The following is a 15,414-nucleotide window of genomic DNA, read 5'->3' on the forward strand; positions in this document are numbered from 1 at the left end:
CGCTTGGAGTTAGGTGGGGGCTCAGGGCTTCCTACCCTTGGAGTTAGAGAAGAGGCCTACCTGGTTCTGTCCAGTGGTGTTAGGGGCTGCCAGGAGGTAGAGATGTGGGACAAGGGAGGAAAGGTCCTGGCCAGGGACCAAAGGTCCCCAAGTGTGCTTGGCCACCTAGAACCAGGGCTTCCTCCAAGAAACCTGAGACTTCCCTGAAAACATATCAGGATGAGATTGTATGTATCCCATGGAGCCTTACCAGGACTTTAAAGTGCAATGGCTCCCTCCACCAAGAATGCCAGATGCCCTAAATAATTCAGAAGCCAGGAGCACAGTGGCAGCCGGACTGTGCCCGGGGCACTTGACACCAGCTCCCAGGGGAAGACGATAAATTATTGACAGGATTCTGGTGCCCAGTTGCCGCTCTGCTGTGGCCAGGCTGTGAGCCCGTCTGCACCTGAGGCCTCCTCCCCACTGCCCACCTACCTGACAATTCTGGCTTCTCCCAGAATCCTCTGTGGGTCCTCCATGAGGGATGCCCTCCTAATGGGTGTGTTTCTAGGACCACATAAGGGACTTGTGGTCAGCCTGGGGAACAAGGCCTAGATAGATAGTGGGTTCCGAACAATCTTTACTGAGATATCAACCGTCTGTTTCAAAAGTTATTGTCTTATGACTTATGATCTTTTATTTATTCATGTTTATTATTTGAGGAAAGGGGAGTTGTTAGTCAGATGCGCGTGCATGCACACACACCACCACCACCACCCCCATTATTTTAATAGCTTTAAGGATCAGGGACAGCCTGGATCTGTTGCTAGAGCCCTTCCTTCAGAGAGGACCAGCCCTGGCTGAGCCCTCTAAATGCAGGCTACGCACAATGGTTAGAAGAGACAGTGAGGCAGAGGGCAGCAGCGATACAGAGCTGGATCCCCACACCAGCATCCAGGGGGATGGGTGGCACCAGAATCTTTTTTTTTTTTTTTTTTTTTTGAGCTGGGGACCAAACCCAGGGCCTTGCGCTTCCTAGGCAAGCACTCTACCGCTGAGCTAAATCCCCAACCCCACCAGAATCTTTGAGAGAAGAAAAAAAAACCATAAGACTTGCAGGGGTTGCAGAACCAGTTACCCCCACATAGCTACCCGGGAGGGGGGGTGGAGACCCCCTGAGGGACTGCTAGGTGAGGCCACATCTGACTCCAGAGCAGAACTCCTCCACTGTCTATGCCTCCTCCCTTAGGGAATGACAGGTCACATGTCCACAAAGCTTAGCCCAGGAGTAAGGAATGGGGGATTGGCCAGGAGAGCAGTTTGTTGCGTGTTGCAGGCAGTGGTGTGTGGTCTAGCAGCCAAAATGGATTGCAGTATTAATACTGGTGGTGCCAGTCTCCCTCGTGTCTGGAAGAAGCTTGAAAGCCTGGTAAAGGGTAAAGGGGGGTCCTTTCTCAAATTCACACTCTCCAAGCTCTCCTCCCAAGCCCCTCCCGAGTCTAGGATCTCAGACTGTAAGGGAAAAGAGATGTAGAAGACACCAGAGGCTCTCTGAGCAACTGCAGGGGAATGGCTCCCTCCTGCCCCCTGGGGAGTGTTTTGTAACATTGCAGCACCTCCTTCTGCTATTCTTGGGCATCTCAGATTGAGAACAAAAGAGCCTGTCAGCAAAAGCTCAGGGTAGGACAGATTCTCTGAGTGTCCCAAGTGACAGTAGCAGCACCACCCACCTGTGCTTGGAAGTGCATATACCCAGGGCCCTCCCACCACCACTTCCAGCCTGAAGGTGCAGCTTGCAGACTCGGCTGATTCCTCTAGGGACTACACCATTAGAATATTAAAATTGGGCTATGCCTGTTTGCCTTGTGGAAACTGGTAAATGCTGCAAATCAGCAGTGACAGAGGGTCTGTGAGGAGTTGGGGCGTCTCCAAGACCCCATTAATGCCACTGATGAACCAAAGCCCTCACAACGCCAGTGAATGCGTTCCCTCATGCCCACTGCTGACAGTTGTGATGTCATCAACTCGGAGTCCCACCCCTTCTCTTCATAAAGATAGAACAGAAACTCCCCAGCAATGGCTTGAGATCTCCTGGACCCCAGCGCAGTACTCAGTGCCCCGCTCCATGTGCATCTGCGAGGTGAGGAGAAGCCAAGATGGGACTGGGAGCTTCTACGGAGCTTCTCTAGGAAGAATCTCAAAGCTCCAATTTAGCACGGTGGACAGTTAGCCCTCAGGGAAGTATGTGACTCAATGAGGCCGTGAGCTTGGGAGGCAAGCACTTCACAGTCATCTCTCATGGCCGCTCTTCCACTGTGTGCTCCTGACACAGCTGACACGGCTGGGAGGACTGTGGAGGGGGAACATAGATATTCATGTGCATGTGTGCCCACGTGTAGACAAATGTATGCTTCTTCTTCCTCTCTCTCCGACTCCTTCCTCCCCACGTGTGCACACGTGTGCTCATGTTACACGGGTGTAGGCAAGACGTCAACATTGGGCGTCTCCCTCTATTTCTGTCCTCCTGGTTTCTTGAGACTGGGTTTCTCACTGAACCCGGGGCTCACTGATGGCTGACTGCCTGGCCAGTGATGAGCTCTGGGGCTCATTTATCTCCACCTCTCCATGCTGGAATTAGAGACAAGCACCACTGCTCCTGACCTTAGTAGGGAGGAGAGACAGACAGACAGACAGACAGAAAATAGATGCTAGGGATCTAAACTCGGGTCCTCATATTCATGAGACAAACATCTCACTAAACTATCTTCCTAGCCCCAGAATTTAAAAACAAATAAAAAAAACCAATGATGCCCCTCAGTATATTAATAAGTAATAAACAGGTCCATGTCAGTATTTATCTGGCAGTTCATCTCACTCATATTTGTCATTAATTAGTTGCATCCCTGTCCCCTTTCTTGCCCCCATCTTCCTCTACAAACTTCAAGCGTCCCCCAGACTGCTACCAAGTCTCACATACTGTCTATTCCTTGAGCTCCCTTTTCACTTCTGTGGAAAAGGCGTGTGTTCTCCGTGGGTCCAGGAGGATGCACTACAGGAAGAGGGCATCTCTCTGAGCACTCAGATGCCTTCCAGGCAACAGCCTTCCAGTCTCAGAGTGAGAAGGGATCCAGGCCAGTAAATATCCGGCACCCACCGCTGCTCAGACATTGAGGACCCTGGTGTGTGTGTTGGGGGTTGGGGGAGCTCCACATGGGGTCTAGATGGGGAATACACAAGCTGCTCTGTGAAGGACCACACATAACAATAGAAGCATCAGGTGGAGGGCACGTGTGTTGGGGACAAGCATGCCATTCATAAAGTGAAAATGAAATCATTAGCTTAGCTTAGAAGAAAACTAGGACGAGAGAGTGTAGGTGAGTTTCCCTGGGCAGATGCCACCCATGAAAGATCTAGTCTGGGTTTCTGGTGTGAAGACTGTCTCTGGAGCAACCCTGTGCTTGTCCCTGCTATGCAACTGAATTAGGGGGTTTCTGTGGTCACAGGAGCTTATGCACAGCAAATGTGAGGTGGGTGGGAGTGTGGTGGTGGTGGTGGTGGTGGTGGTGGTGGTGGTGGTGGTGGTGGTGGCGGTGGTGATGGTGGTGGTGGTGGTGGTAGTGATGGTGGTGGTGGTGATGGTGGTGGTAGTGATGGTGGTGGTGGTGGTGGTGGTGGTGGTGGTGGTGGTGGTGGTGGTGGTGGTGGTAGAGGCTTCTACTCCAGTCAGGAAGGAAAGCAAAGGAGTGCTTGTATAGCAGAGGTCTAGGCTGGGCTGGGCTCAATGGCAAAGCACTCACTTGCCCAGCATGATCCAGAGTTCAGCCTCCAACACACATACATACATACATACATAAATACATACATACATACATACATACATACATACATACATACATACACACACACATACACACACACACACACACACACACACACACACACACACGCCGATACTGCTGCCCCGCCATCATCATCAGAAGCCTCAATGCCTTCCCACCACCTTCCGTTATGGCCTCTGGAAGCTTCCTTACTGCAGGGGACCAGAGGCAGTCCCAGAGCTGAGTTCCCCATCTCTATCTGTGGACACCACTTAGAATGCTTTCTTCTTCAGAGTTTTCCAGGGGAACGGACCACACATAAGCCTCCATCTGCACTTGTAAGGGATCAGGTACTCTCATAACCTCAGGTGCCTGGCCTACCATCTCCTGTACCAGGCTAGGGTTTTCACATTTACCTCCGTCTCTTTGCCAGCTAGACACCGATATCAGCCTCGCTCTCACTCTGGAAACACCCTTTCTGCCGTTCACAGACTAATCGGGACCTTCCGCATGGTGCTGCAGAAGGTGGTGGAGGAGAATCGGGTAGAGGTGTCTGACACGCTGATCGATGACAACAATGCTATCATCAAGGTAGGTGTGTCAGACAGTCCCGGACTCCATCATCCAGTCACCTAGGGGCCTGCTGCATCTCCCACAGAGGCTCTAGAGCAATGGCTCTCAACCTTCCGATGCTGTGACCCTCCAATACAGTTCCTTATGTTGGGATCTCCAGTCATAAAACTATTCCCATTGCTACTTCACAACTGTATTGTTGCTACTTTTATGAATTGTAGTGTAAGTATCTTCCTATGGTCTTAGCAACCCGTGGGAAAGGGCCATTTGAAACCCTCCCCAGGGGTCACGGCCCACAAGTTGAGAACCACTGGTCTGCAGAATGTTCTATGAGTAACAAGGGAGCTGTCTGGTATGAAGCCTATAGTCTGGCTGGGTCTGTCCCAAGTGGCCACTCAGCTTTTCTCACAGTGATGGTGTCAAGTGAGGTTCGGAGGGTGCCATCTCCCCTTCGCTGATGTGTGTCTCCATTCGGATCCAGCTCAGGAGTGGACCGGAGGGGCCTCCTATCATCCAATGGCTACCTTGACCTTTGCCAGCCCTTCCAAGGCAGTAACTTTTATTGGATCAGGATCAGAAAATGTTTCTGCTCCGTTTGTCCATTTCTGCTCAAGTCAGCATGGGCACACATGTCTCCTCGTAGCCCTCCAGCTCCTCTGTGGGCACTCACAGACAGCTACCATGGTGGCCAAGAGCCTGACCCTTGGATAGGATTCTTGGTTAGACCTATATGGCATCTGCAAAGTGAGCAAAAGTATATGGGCCTCATAGGCTTGTTCTAAGGGGTCAAAGGGCATATGAAAAAAGTGAGTGCTCAATGGTGTACGAAGAGCTTTGATCATCTACCTTAATTTTACCCCATGCAGAGTAGTGCTGTGCGTTCTAGACATGATCCCTCCACCTGGGTGCTGTTTAACATCTGCACTTCACTTCCTCCAGAGGGAAAGCCAAGGCAACTCCCCAAGACTCCCCTCTCTAGGCTATCAGCTAAAGCATCAGAAGAGTTGAAGACGTGCCAACTGTACAGGGTTGTAGGAAGCCCAGGGCTGGGTCTTCTGTGAGAAGACATGCTCAGCTAACTGGGTCACTTTGCCAGAGAAGCCCCCTTCTCTGTACACAGCCCAGGTTCTAAGGATGAAGAGATGGCCTAGTCTCTGGGGACACCAAATGACTCTATCAATTATATATGTGGAGGATCCAGAGATCTCACACGCAGGCTGGAGACTAGAGATCTAGGGCAGCCTCTTGACTTAGGGTCCCTGGGAAGAGGAGAGCCGGGTACAACAGAATCAGGGGTCTTGTTGAACCAACCAGCTGACACCCATCTTCCTTAGCCTTATTTTCTCATCTGCAAACTCAGATGAGAAAGGTCCTCACCTAGTCTTCACAGGAAGCAAAAGTACCTCCCAGATGCCACCAGGGGACTGCTATTGCCGGCCCAGCTGCTCACTGTCCCCTCCCTTCAGACCAGCCTAAGCATGGAGGTCCGGTATCAAGCCGCAGATGGCACAGTAGGCCCTTGGGATGATGGAGACTTTCTGGGAGATGAATCCCTTCAGGAGGAAGAGAAAGACAGCCAGGAGACAGATGGTCTGCTACCTGGCTCCCGACCCAGCACCCGGACACCCGGCGAGAAGAGCTTTCGAAGGTAACAGGCTAGCCCCCTCTTCTACCCACTGCCCTCAAAAGGCCTGGGAAGTTGGTGCCTGGAGCCCATGCCCTGGAAGGCCTCCAGGCCTGGCTGTGCTCAGAGTGCAGGCCTGAGCTGTTATTTAAGGGTTGGAAATAGCATTTTTCACCTGGCTCCCAACCCAGAGGCTCTAGTCAGAAGGAGAGGCCAGGCTTGCTACAGCCCTGAGGAAAGAAAAGGTCTGAGAAAGAGAGTTCTAATATAAGGGGGAAACTGGATCTCCTGCCCTCATCAGAGAAATGGAAAAAGGAAACAAGGAGGCCTTGGTTTCTCTGTTCTAAGACCCAACAGTATCATCCAGGCCCAGGCAGTCTGACCTCTACCTTGGCCCAGTGAAAAGAACCCTAAGCCAGAGGCCTATTGTTTCCAGAGTTAGGCTAACAGTCCTTCTCAGATCCGGCCACTGCTCTGTTGTGGAAATTTTGTTAGGCTCTTCTGTGTCTTACGAGTGCCCTGCCCCTTACCGATGACAGAGGGCTTCGACTAGGCCTCACCTCCCCACACATAATACTTTCTTTTTTTGCCAGGGTTACTCGTAGCTCAGGGGCCAGAACTGAAGCCAGAGATCTCCCAAGCTTAGAGGTCTGAGTGTGTTTTGAGAATAAGGGTCCCTTGTGTCATTGCAAGCTTCCCCCTCCAGGTTCCTTCACAGGTTTCCTTGGCCCCAGCAATGTTCGCACAAGCTCCCCATTAGTGAGCTAGAATTGCAATAATTTTGTCAAACAGGATCCACCCCCCCCATCACCAGCCTAGCTCCCAAACACGAGTGTAAATGAATACCCAAGATTATACACTTCGGGACAGCCATGTGCCTGCCACATGAGTACCAGGTCCTTTAGTATAAGCCCAAACCTCAGTGTCAGAAGGTCACATAACTTCTCTCGGCCTAGCTACTAACCTGCAAAATGGAAGCCATCACCTCACTCCCTGCTCCAACCACCAACCTGTTGATGACCCAAGGGGCTATTGAAGGTTTTACATGAAGAGACAAGTGTTGCACATGCAAAGGCTGGTGAGAACAGGTTCTTCATCCTGGATGGTGCCAAACATCAGAAATAGGTCTAGAAATGCTAAGAGGAAAAAAAAGAGACTAGGTAGTCTATAACACAATGGCCACCACCTGCCACCATCTGCCCACACAAATGAAGAAGAACTGTGTGGGGCTGGCTCAGGGTGATGTCTGAGAAGCAGCCCCCTAGCCCCACTGTTGAGAAAGGAATCAGGTCTGAATCAGAAAAGCTAGGTCCATCTGGTCCACCCCAACTCTGCCCTCATCAGCTGGGAGTCAATAGCAAGAATAAATGAATTTAGAAAGTAGACATGCTGACTCTCCTCCGCTCTGGCCCGGGACAGCCATGAAAACAGCTTCCTCTGGGGGGCGGGGGGGGGGAGGCTATCCTCAGTAAAGAGCCAGTGGAGGCAGGATAGCATGCTGTAGTTCAGATAAAACAAGAAAGATACAAAGGTTACTTCTTAGATCCCCTCTCTTCTTAGAGAGTTCTGGTCCAGGCAGGTAGAGCTAAGAGACACTCGTGCATGTATGGTGTTCTCTCCTCTCCCCACCTCCCTGGACCTCTCCCAGGCCAGAAGAAAGAGTAGGGGGAAGGTTTCATCTTAGGGACTTGGAATTGAATAAGCACGCCTAGATCTCAGCAGGTACCACCGTCTGGACAAAGCAGCATATGAGGTCACGTTTCTTCCACAGCTGCCTCCTGGAGCTGCCAGTCTAGGCCTGGCATCACTTTGCAGATGGATGCTACCTCCTCCTCCTTTCCCCTGGACCTAGCCTTGTAGTCATCAGGTCTCCTCTGCTCACATGGTTTAATCTCCCCTGGTCCATCACGCACCATGCGAGTTTCTCTGCTCACTTCTCAAGTCTCTGCCGTCATCCAGGGGCCCTTTGTCTCTGCCCGCTCTTAACAAAATAACCCCAAGTAGGGGAGACGCCATCCAGAGGCAGCACAGCAGGGTGGAGAGAGTAGCACCCAAGTTTCAGCTCTGATGTTGGGAGACACATCTCCCCGACTGTAAGGTGGCTCACCCGTGCCCACAAGAGAGTTAGGAAGAGGTGAGGTACTTACTATACGTGAGTGATACCCACTGTAGGGAGGTTCTCAGCCAGTGTTGTCTCTTCAGACTCCATGTTACCCTGACCCCACCTGTTTCTCCTCTGAGCACTCACCTGCACTTCTGGTGCAGGCATTGTTCCCAATCCACTCTCATCTTTACCTATGCTAAGGGCTTTTCCAGTGATGCCCACCAGAGGTTCAGCTGTCCTGGGCAAGAACAGGAATCCGTCTGTCTGTCTGTCTGTCTGTCTGTCTGTCTGTCTCTCTCTCTCTCTCTCTCTCCACACACACACACACACACACACACACACACACACACACACGCACACATGCACACACGCACTCATACACATGCACTCATGCACATGCACTCGTGTACGCATGCACACATGCACTTGTACGTCTGCATGCATTTGCCTACACATGCATTCTCTGCTAGGTGTCAGGGAGTTCCCTGCCTCTGGACAGCAGCCTCCCTGGCTGGGAGTCACATCTCACAAAGGAGCCTTCAGCTCCAATTGTGTGGCTAATCAACACAGCCTTTTGTTTTCCCAGAGACCCTTTGTCCTCTGAGGCTCTCTTTCCATCTCATCTTCCCGACCTCCCTAGCCTTATAAGCTTCCACAGCCCCCAACACCTTCGGCTTCCTGGGCCCCTCTGGTGTCCCCTCTGATGTCTAGGTAATTACTATATCGTTTTCTTAGGGATAGGTTGTGACCAGGGCCATTTTTCTTGTCCTGCCTGTGGGCATCCTTCCACTCCAGTAGAAACCTGTAGGATCCAGGAAGCCCCTTTTGGTATCTCAAACAGAGATTAGCTGGCCATGTGTGCATTGTGGGGGCTCTGGGAGAGAGGTGCATATATGCATTAAGAGGTCTGCATCCGTGTGTACACGGTGCAATATATGCACCTGCCTCCCTTCACCAGGACGGAGCCCTGTGCTGCCATGGCTGCCAAGAAGCCAGGGGAACCAGAGTCACAGTCGTGCAGGAGTTTAGGAGTAAAACGGTTCTCAGGGTACTTCTCTCCTACCTGAGGTTGGGGCTCCCACCCTCAGCCCAAGGCTTCGTAACCCAAGTGAGACGTGCTCAACCCTAGTGCTGAGACGTGCCTGGGTCTCAGCGGGCCTTAGCATTCCCAGGAGGATGGTCCACTTTCCTCCTCCTGTCCGTGGATGCTTTTATCAGGGAGTGATGAGGAAGGAGCTAAGGAAGAGGAATTGTTCCGTGAGGCTGAAAGTGGTACTCAGAAGAGGATGCTGGCTGAGGGGCTGGATTCACACAACAGGCAGGAGGCACCAAAAGTACACTGCGAGCACTAGGAAGAAATCTAGGCGTATCTGGGGCTTCCCAGGATGTTCTGTGGCAATGCAGGCAAAAGATGAGGTCACTGTTTGCCAGCCCAGTGACTGGGCAGCCTGAGCCCCCATGACCTCCCATAAGGAGCAGGTGATGAGAAAGATGGCCGCTTCACGGGATGACAGGCTGACCACGGTGGTCAGCCAAAGGTCTGAGCATCTCTAGTCTCTAAGGATTGTACCAGCAGTAAGGGTGAATGCGGCAAAATCATGAGGTATTCCTCATAAAACAGCCCCTTCCCTGCTCCATTTCCCCTCTCAGAGGGTGGATGCCTTCAGACCTGAAGCATGGAGAGAGGGAGAGGGCACACACGGAAAGACATGACACCTCTGAGTTTAGAGCAAAGCTCGAGGGAAGGGGAAGAGGAGAGGGAGGCAGACAGACAGACGGTTCCCAGTTAATGTTCAGTATGCCAGTTCCTTGCCAACTCCAGGCCACACATGTCTCTTCTGTAGTCCATTGCAGAGACTGACATAGTTCCCAGGGTCACAGAAGTCTTTAAAAAAAACAAAAGCAGAAATGAACCCCTCAAACCTGGATTGTGTAGTCAGAAAGAAAAGGAACTCTCCTCAGACAAACATGAGAGTGGAGACCAGAAAACACGAGTGGAGTTTTAGTTCCCTAATAGCTTACCGAAACCCTAGCTTCGTTTGGGCAAACCCCAAAAGCCCTTGGGGGTCCCCAACAGTGGCCCTAGTTGGGCTGGGCTGTAGCAGAATTCACCCTCACTGCTGGTACAATCCTTAGAGACTAGAGATGCTCAGTCCCAGACCTAAGTCCCCCTTCCCTCTCTGCTCAGCGGTCTTGGCTGATCTGGGCAGCCAGAAACCTGGCAATTGTGGGGCTCTCTGAATCACAGACTAACTCACTTGCCTAACACAAAGGCTAGCCAGGCAAATCTAGACTTGGACGGTGACTATATAGAGGCTTTCAGGAGGCCTGAGCTCTCCATGGCCTCCCCTAGGCCAGGTCTGAGCCAGGAGAGAGTGTGAGCAGAGAATCATGAAGATTATTCCTTTTCTTCATGCCCATTGACTCAGCCCTGTGGAGGCTTTGGACAAACATTCCAGTTTCTGGAAACTTCTCTAAGGGAAGATGGGAGTATAGCTCTCCTGTACCTCTGAGCCCTGAATGGTGGCTTGGGTACAGCTCATCCCCTCTTGCCTTTGCCAACTTTCTTCTCAGTGGCTGAATGCCCCATCTTGTAGCACCCCGGTCCCCGTCTCTCAAATAGGTTCTCCCCACTGTGTCCCTGGAGCATGGACACAACAAACCCTTGGAGGGGCCCAAGGGAGGAAGTGAGGGAGGAAGAAATGTGGGGGACCCTACATCTCTGGAATCAGGCCTTCTCCTGGGATAAGAGGAGACTGGGAGGACCTGGGGCCATGACATGCCTACACCAAAGGCTTAGTCTTGAGAAGTAAGGAATCTGTGGGTTAGAGAAACCCCTGGGGAGGAACATGGGGTCAGCAGGGCCAGGGGCCAAGGTGAGGTCTCTGACCCCACTCTCACTTGCATCCCCTTGTCTCCTCATTTCTCCCCCTACTCAGCAAAGGCAAAGAGAAGACCAAGGGAGGCAGAGATGGCGAGCACAAGTAGGTGTCCCAGGCCAGGCCAAGGGCAGTGGTGTCGGCAACCTGCCACGGGGCTCCAGAGGGAGGGAACAGGCTCTCTGAGAGGGCCTAGGAGGGGCTGTCCTGGTGGAGCAGCAGAGGACATGCAGGGTGAAGGGGGGTCTTTGCACCAGACTATGGGAGAAGAGAACTGGAGGGGTGGTGAGAGCTGGGGAAGTGGCTGGATCTCTTCTTTCCCCTCTGGGTCCGTAGGAGTGATACTCCCTTCTTCTAGTGTCTTGTTCCTTCTCTACTCCACTGTACCTATAGGTCAGGCCCTTAAGCTTCCCTATGAGGGTGAATATAGCTAAAGAGTGGGGAGACAATCCCTAGGCACATGGTTGCATGGTGTGACCAAGACAGGAAGTACAAAGAACTGAGTAGAGATTAGCACTCTCTGGGAACCTCACCATCTCCATTCCCCCAAAGGACATTCTAGGGGAAGGAGGCATAGTGCTATCTGGTCACTAGGGCCTAGCAAGATTGGCCTGAGGTGATGGGCTTGTAGGCTCCTCAAAGCCACACTATGATCTGGAGACTCGAGTGTCACAGAAATTACAGTAGTTAGGTCTCCAGCTGATCACAGTACAAGGGAACTCTGACCTTTGTGTGTTGTGGCAGGTGTCACTTCCAGAGAACAAGGTCCAGCTAGGCAAAGACAAGAAATATAACTTCCTACCCAGAGTTTGCAATGGACCCAGGAAGTTAAAACTACCTAACTGGCCTCAAAACCCATGCCGAAAACCCAGAGATGTAGTCTATTTTCCGTCTTTAGAAACTGAGCTCCAGAGATATAAAGAGATTTGCTTAAAACTGTGGCCCCAATGCTTTAAAAAAAATAATTTACAGTTGTGTCTGTGGTAGTCTGAGCTGATCTGATGGACGTTGTCTGCATATGTTAAGACCCTGGGGAACTTGGAGCCTCATCCCTGTGTTGCCCAAATCATACCGAGTTCTAGCCATGCTTGAAATACTTGCACAAGTTATAACCATGACCACAGGGTCACAGAAGCAACGCGCTGTGTGTGGAGAGTGCCACAGGGAGAGACAGAGCGTTTTGCCAGCTTCTAAGAAGAGTACAGTGTGTGGCAGGGCTGAGAGAGAAAGAGAGCCTGGAATCTGAGTCCCACTGTGGGTAAGAGATGGTAGGGACACTGATCTGGGGACCTTTCTTAGTGAGAAGGCTCATGGCTCCAGGTTTCTCTGTGGCCACTTAGATGTCAAAGGCTTACCTAGGAGGCAGTTGCCTATCTTCTCTCCCTCAGTTCTCTCTGAGATTACCAGGCCTCAAGGCCCTTCCAGCTCCCAGTCTGTCAGACTGGCTTGATCCCTGTGAATGAAACTGGGGTAGACTGGCCTCACAAGGCAGGCCAGTGGCGGGTCCGCAGGACATGCGACCTCCCTGGCCCTACTCCATCTTGTTTCTTGCTGTCCCATTACCAAATGAGATTAAGTCAGCTAGGATGTAATATTAATTTAATGTGTCCGGGAACTGGGAATGGAATCTCTAAGATGTGATTAAGCAAATCGAAACTCTTTCAGCCTGAGGAAAGAACACTGTGAGAAGAACTTGCACATCATGGCAACCATGTAGCCAAGATGGTTGGTTTATACTTGTGCTGCAGGGAGATCAAAGGAAATAGATGTAAGACAGGCAGAGAAAAAGTAAGATTCGACCCAGAAAAGAACAGGCATCCCCCCAGGGGGCGATGGTAAATCTATTCTCATGTTAGTGCTTGACGAAGCTTTGCCAAAGAACTGGCAGCCAGGAGGAAAGGAGGGGCCAGATTCCCAGGCTCTCAGAGGTTGGGAGGAACGCCTGAGGGTCTCACAGCCCCTCTGGTACAGGAAAAACACATGTCCAAGTAGGCCAGATGGAGATGGTGTGGTCCCTCTATAAAGGTTCAGTCTGGGGCAGGGATGTAACTTAGATGTAGAGCCTTGCATGTGTGAGGCCCCAGGATTGATTCCCCAGCTCTAAAAATATAAATTAGGGCCTGGAGAGATAGCTCAGGGGTCAAGAGCACTTGCTGCTCTTCCTGAGGACCCAGGTTCAATTCCCAGTACCCACATGCAACGCAAAACTGTTGCAACTCCAGTTCCAGGAGCTCCAACACTCTCATGCAGAGACACACACACACAGAGACACACACACACAGACACAGACACACACAGACACAGACACACACACACAGACACACACACACTACAGACACACACAGCACAGACACACACACATACAGACACACACACACACACACTACAGACACAGACACAGACACACACACAGACACACACACAGACACACACACAGACACACACACACAGACACACACACAGACACACACACACAGACACACACACACAGACACACACACAGGCAAAACACAAATGCATATAAAATAAAATTTAATTATTTTTAAGTAATAAAGAATAAGTTAATAAATGTATGTATATATACATACATACATACATACATACATACACACACAAAAATAAAATTTAAGTCAGCCAGTCCTTCACCCATGCAGAAAGCTATTCAAAACAGACTGAAAATCAACACAGTTTCAAACACACTTAAAATTATACAGTTACCTGTAACCGCGGGGACAGGTGGCATCAATCCATACCCAAGCACTCAGGAGACAGAAGCAGGAAGATCAGGAGTTCAAGGCAAGCCTCAGCTTCATATTGAGTTAGAAACCAACCTGGTTGAACCTGTTTTTAAAAATATAGTAAAAGAGCTAATGAGACAGCTCAACAAGCAAGTTGGAGTCAAGCTGGATGCCCTGAGTTGGATCCCTGAACCCCACCTGGAGGGGAAAGAAAGCCAACTGGTCAACCATGTCCTCTGACTCCCATGGGTGCACACAGAGAAGAGGGAAGGACAGAGGAAAGAAGAGAAGGAAGAAAAAAGAAATGACGTGCCTGAGGCATGGAAAATGAAAGCAATGAGCCCAGTTGAGGCAGCCGAAAGTGCACCCTTAGATTAGAAAATCTGACTGCGTCAACAACGCAAAGAAACAATGTAGACCCTGCCTCTCACGCAGAGTTCACGAATCCCGATCACCTGAGACCTGAGCAGTGAGCCTTGATGTTTCCAGTCTAAAGTGCTTGTGGAGTAGAAGCCCTGGCTGGACAGCGAGTGGCTCCATCTCTAGTTGGTTTGCACCCACGCCTTCTAGGCCATGGCTTCCAGAATAATTCATAGAGCAAATCAGTGAAGCAGCCAGGCTGCTGGGTTTCCCTCGGTGCATGCCCCCAGGTCAGGATGAATATGCGGCCTCCATCCTAGAGCCCTGTGTGAGCTGTGGAGCTGTGACAGACTTCTAAAGCAAGCCATGGAACAAGATGAGGGAATTGTTCGGTGCATAAAGGAAGACATTACAGTGAACACACTAATTTCAAAGTCTTTTCTCGAGAGAACTCTCAGTCTAGCTATATCATTCTGACCATGGTGATCCAGGCACTGGAAGTCAATGGGAGTTTATTTCTTTATCTCCCCTACATGCCTAGTTGTCAGGGTTTGTTTGTTTGTTTGTTTGTATTTTTATGTGTGCGAGGTTTTTGTTGGGGATGTTTTGGTTTTGTTTCATTACCTTTGTTTGTTCATTTGTTCGTTTTGTGTGTGTGTGTGTGTGTGTGTGTGTGTGTGTGTGTGTGTGTGCGCGCGCACATATGTGCATAGGTGCCATGGCATTCATATGGAAATCAATCAGAGGGTAACTTATGGAAATCAGAGGGCACCTTGTGGTCCTCAGTTCTCTCCTTCCACCATGTGGGTCCCAGGGATTGAACTCGGGTCATCAGGCTTGGCAGCAAGCCCTTTTCCCGCTGTGCCAGCTCAGCAGCCCTTTGTTGTGGTTGGTTTTTTATAAAGCAGGTGTCAGTCAGCTCCAGCAATTGCTGGTGTGGCTATGGCCCAAATGCCAGGGTCATTTGTAGAATGGCGTATCACTTAGAAAAAGTCCCTTAGAGAAAAGCACTCACGCTCATACCTCCCGAGCATTCTGTGCCCATGAGTACGGATGTACTTGGCTGAAGGTTTCTCTTCACAGAGCTCACTGCTGGCTTGTTTCTGTGCCTGCTTCTCATTCCACCCTACCTTCTGTGGTTGTGGAACCCCATTAGAAGGGATGCAGAATTAAAAGTCTTAGAATAGAAACTGAAATCACAAGTTAATTTAAAAAAAATCTGTCTCCAGTATAAGTTGACAATCTTTAAAGCGCCCTGGTTAAACTAGTTTTAAAATTGTCCTTTCCCTTTACCCTTTGCCCTTTGCCCTTTGCCCTTTACCCTTTGCCTGGAGTG

At 50.6% G+C, this 15,414-nt stretch overlaps 1 protein-coding gene across 5 annotated transcripts in view; it reads left to right on the forward strand.

The window, feature by feature from the left end:
* Positions 1 to 15,414, forward strand: part of Otof (otoferlin) — a 96,601-nt gene that overhangs the window by 39,287 nt on the left and 41,900 nt on the right. For all 5 annotated transcript variants that reach the window (XM_087554898.1, XM_087554899.1, XM_087554900.1 and 2 more), the window contains exons 4-5: positions 4,292 to 4,391; positions 5,840 to 6,021. In XM_087554898.1, coding sequence (XP_087411024.1) covers positions 4,292 to 4,391; positions 5,840 to 6,021 — 282 coding nt within the window. The remainder of the gene's footprint in view (positions 1 to 4,291; positions 4,392 to 5,839; positions 6,022 to 15,414) is intronic.

Source organism: Rattus norvegicus, chromosome 6 (genome assembly GCF_021556685.1).
Source record: "Rattus norvegicus strain SHRSP/BbbUtx chromosome 6, alternate assembly SHRSP_T2T, whole genome shotgun sequence".
Classification (NCBI taxonomy): Eukaryota; Metazoa; Chordata; class Mammalia; order Rodentia; family Muridae; genus Rattus; species Rattus norvegicus.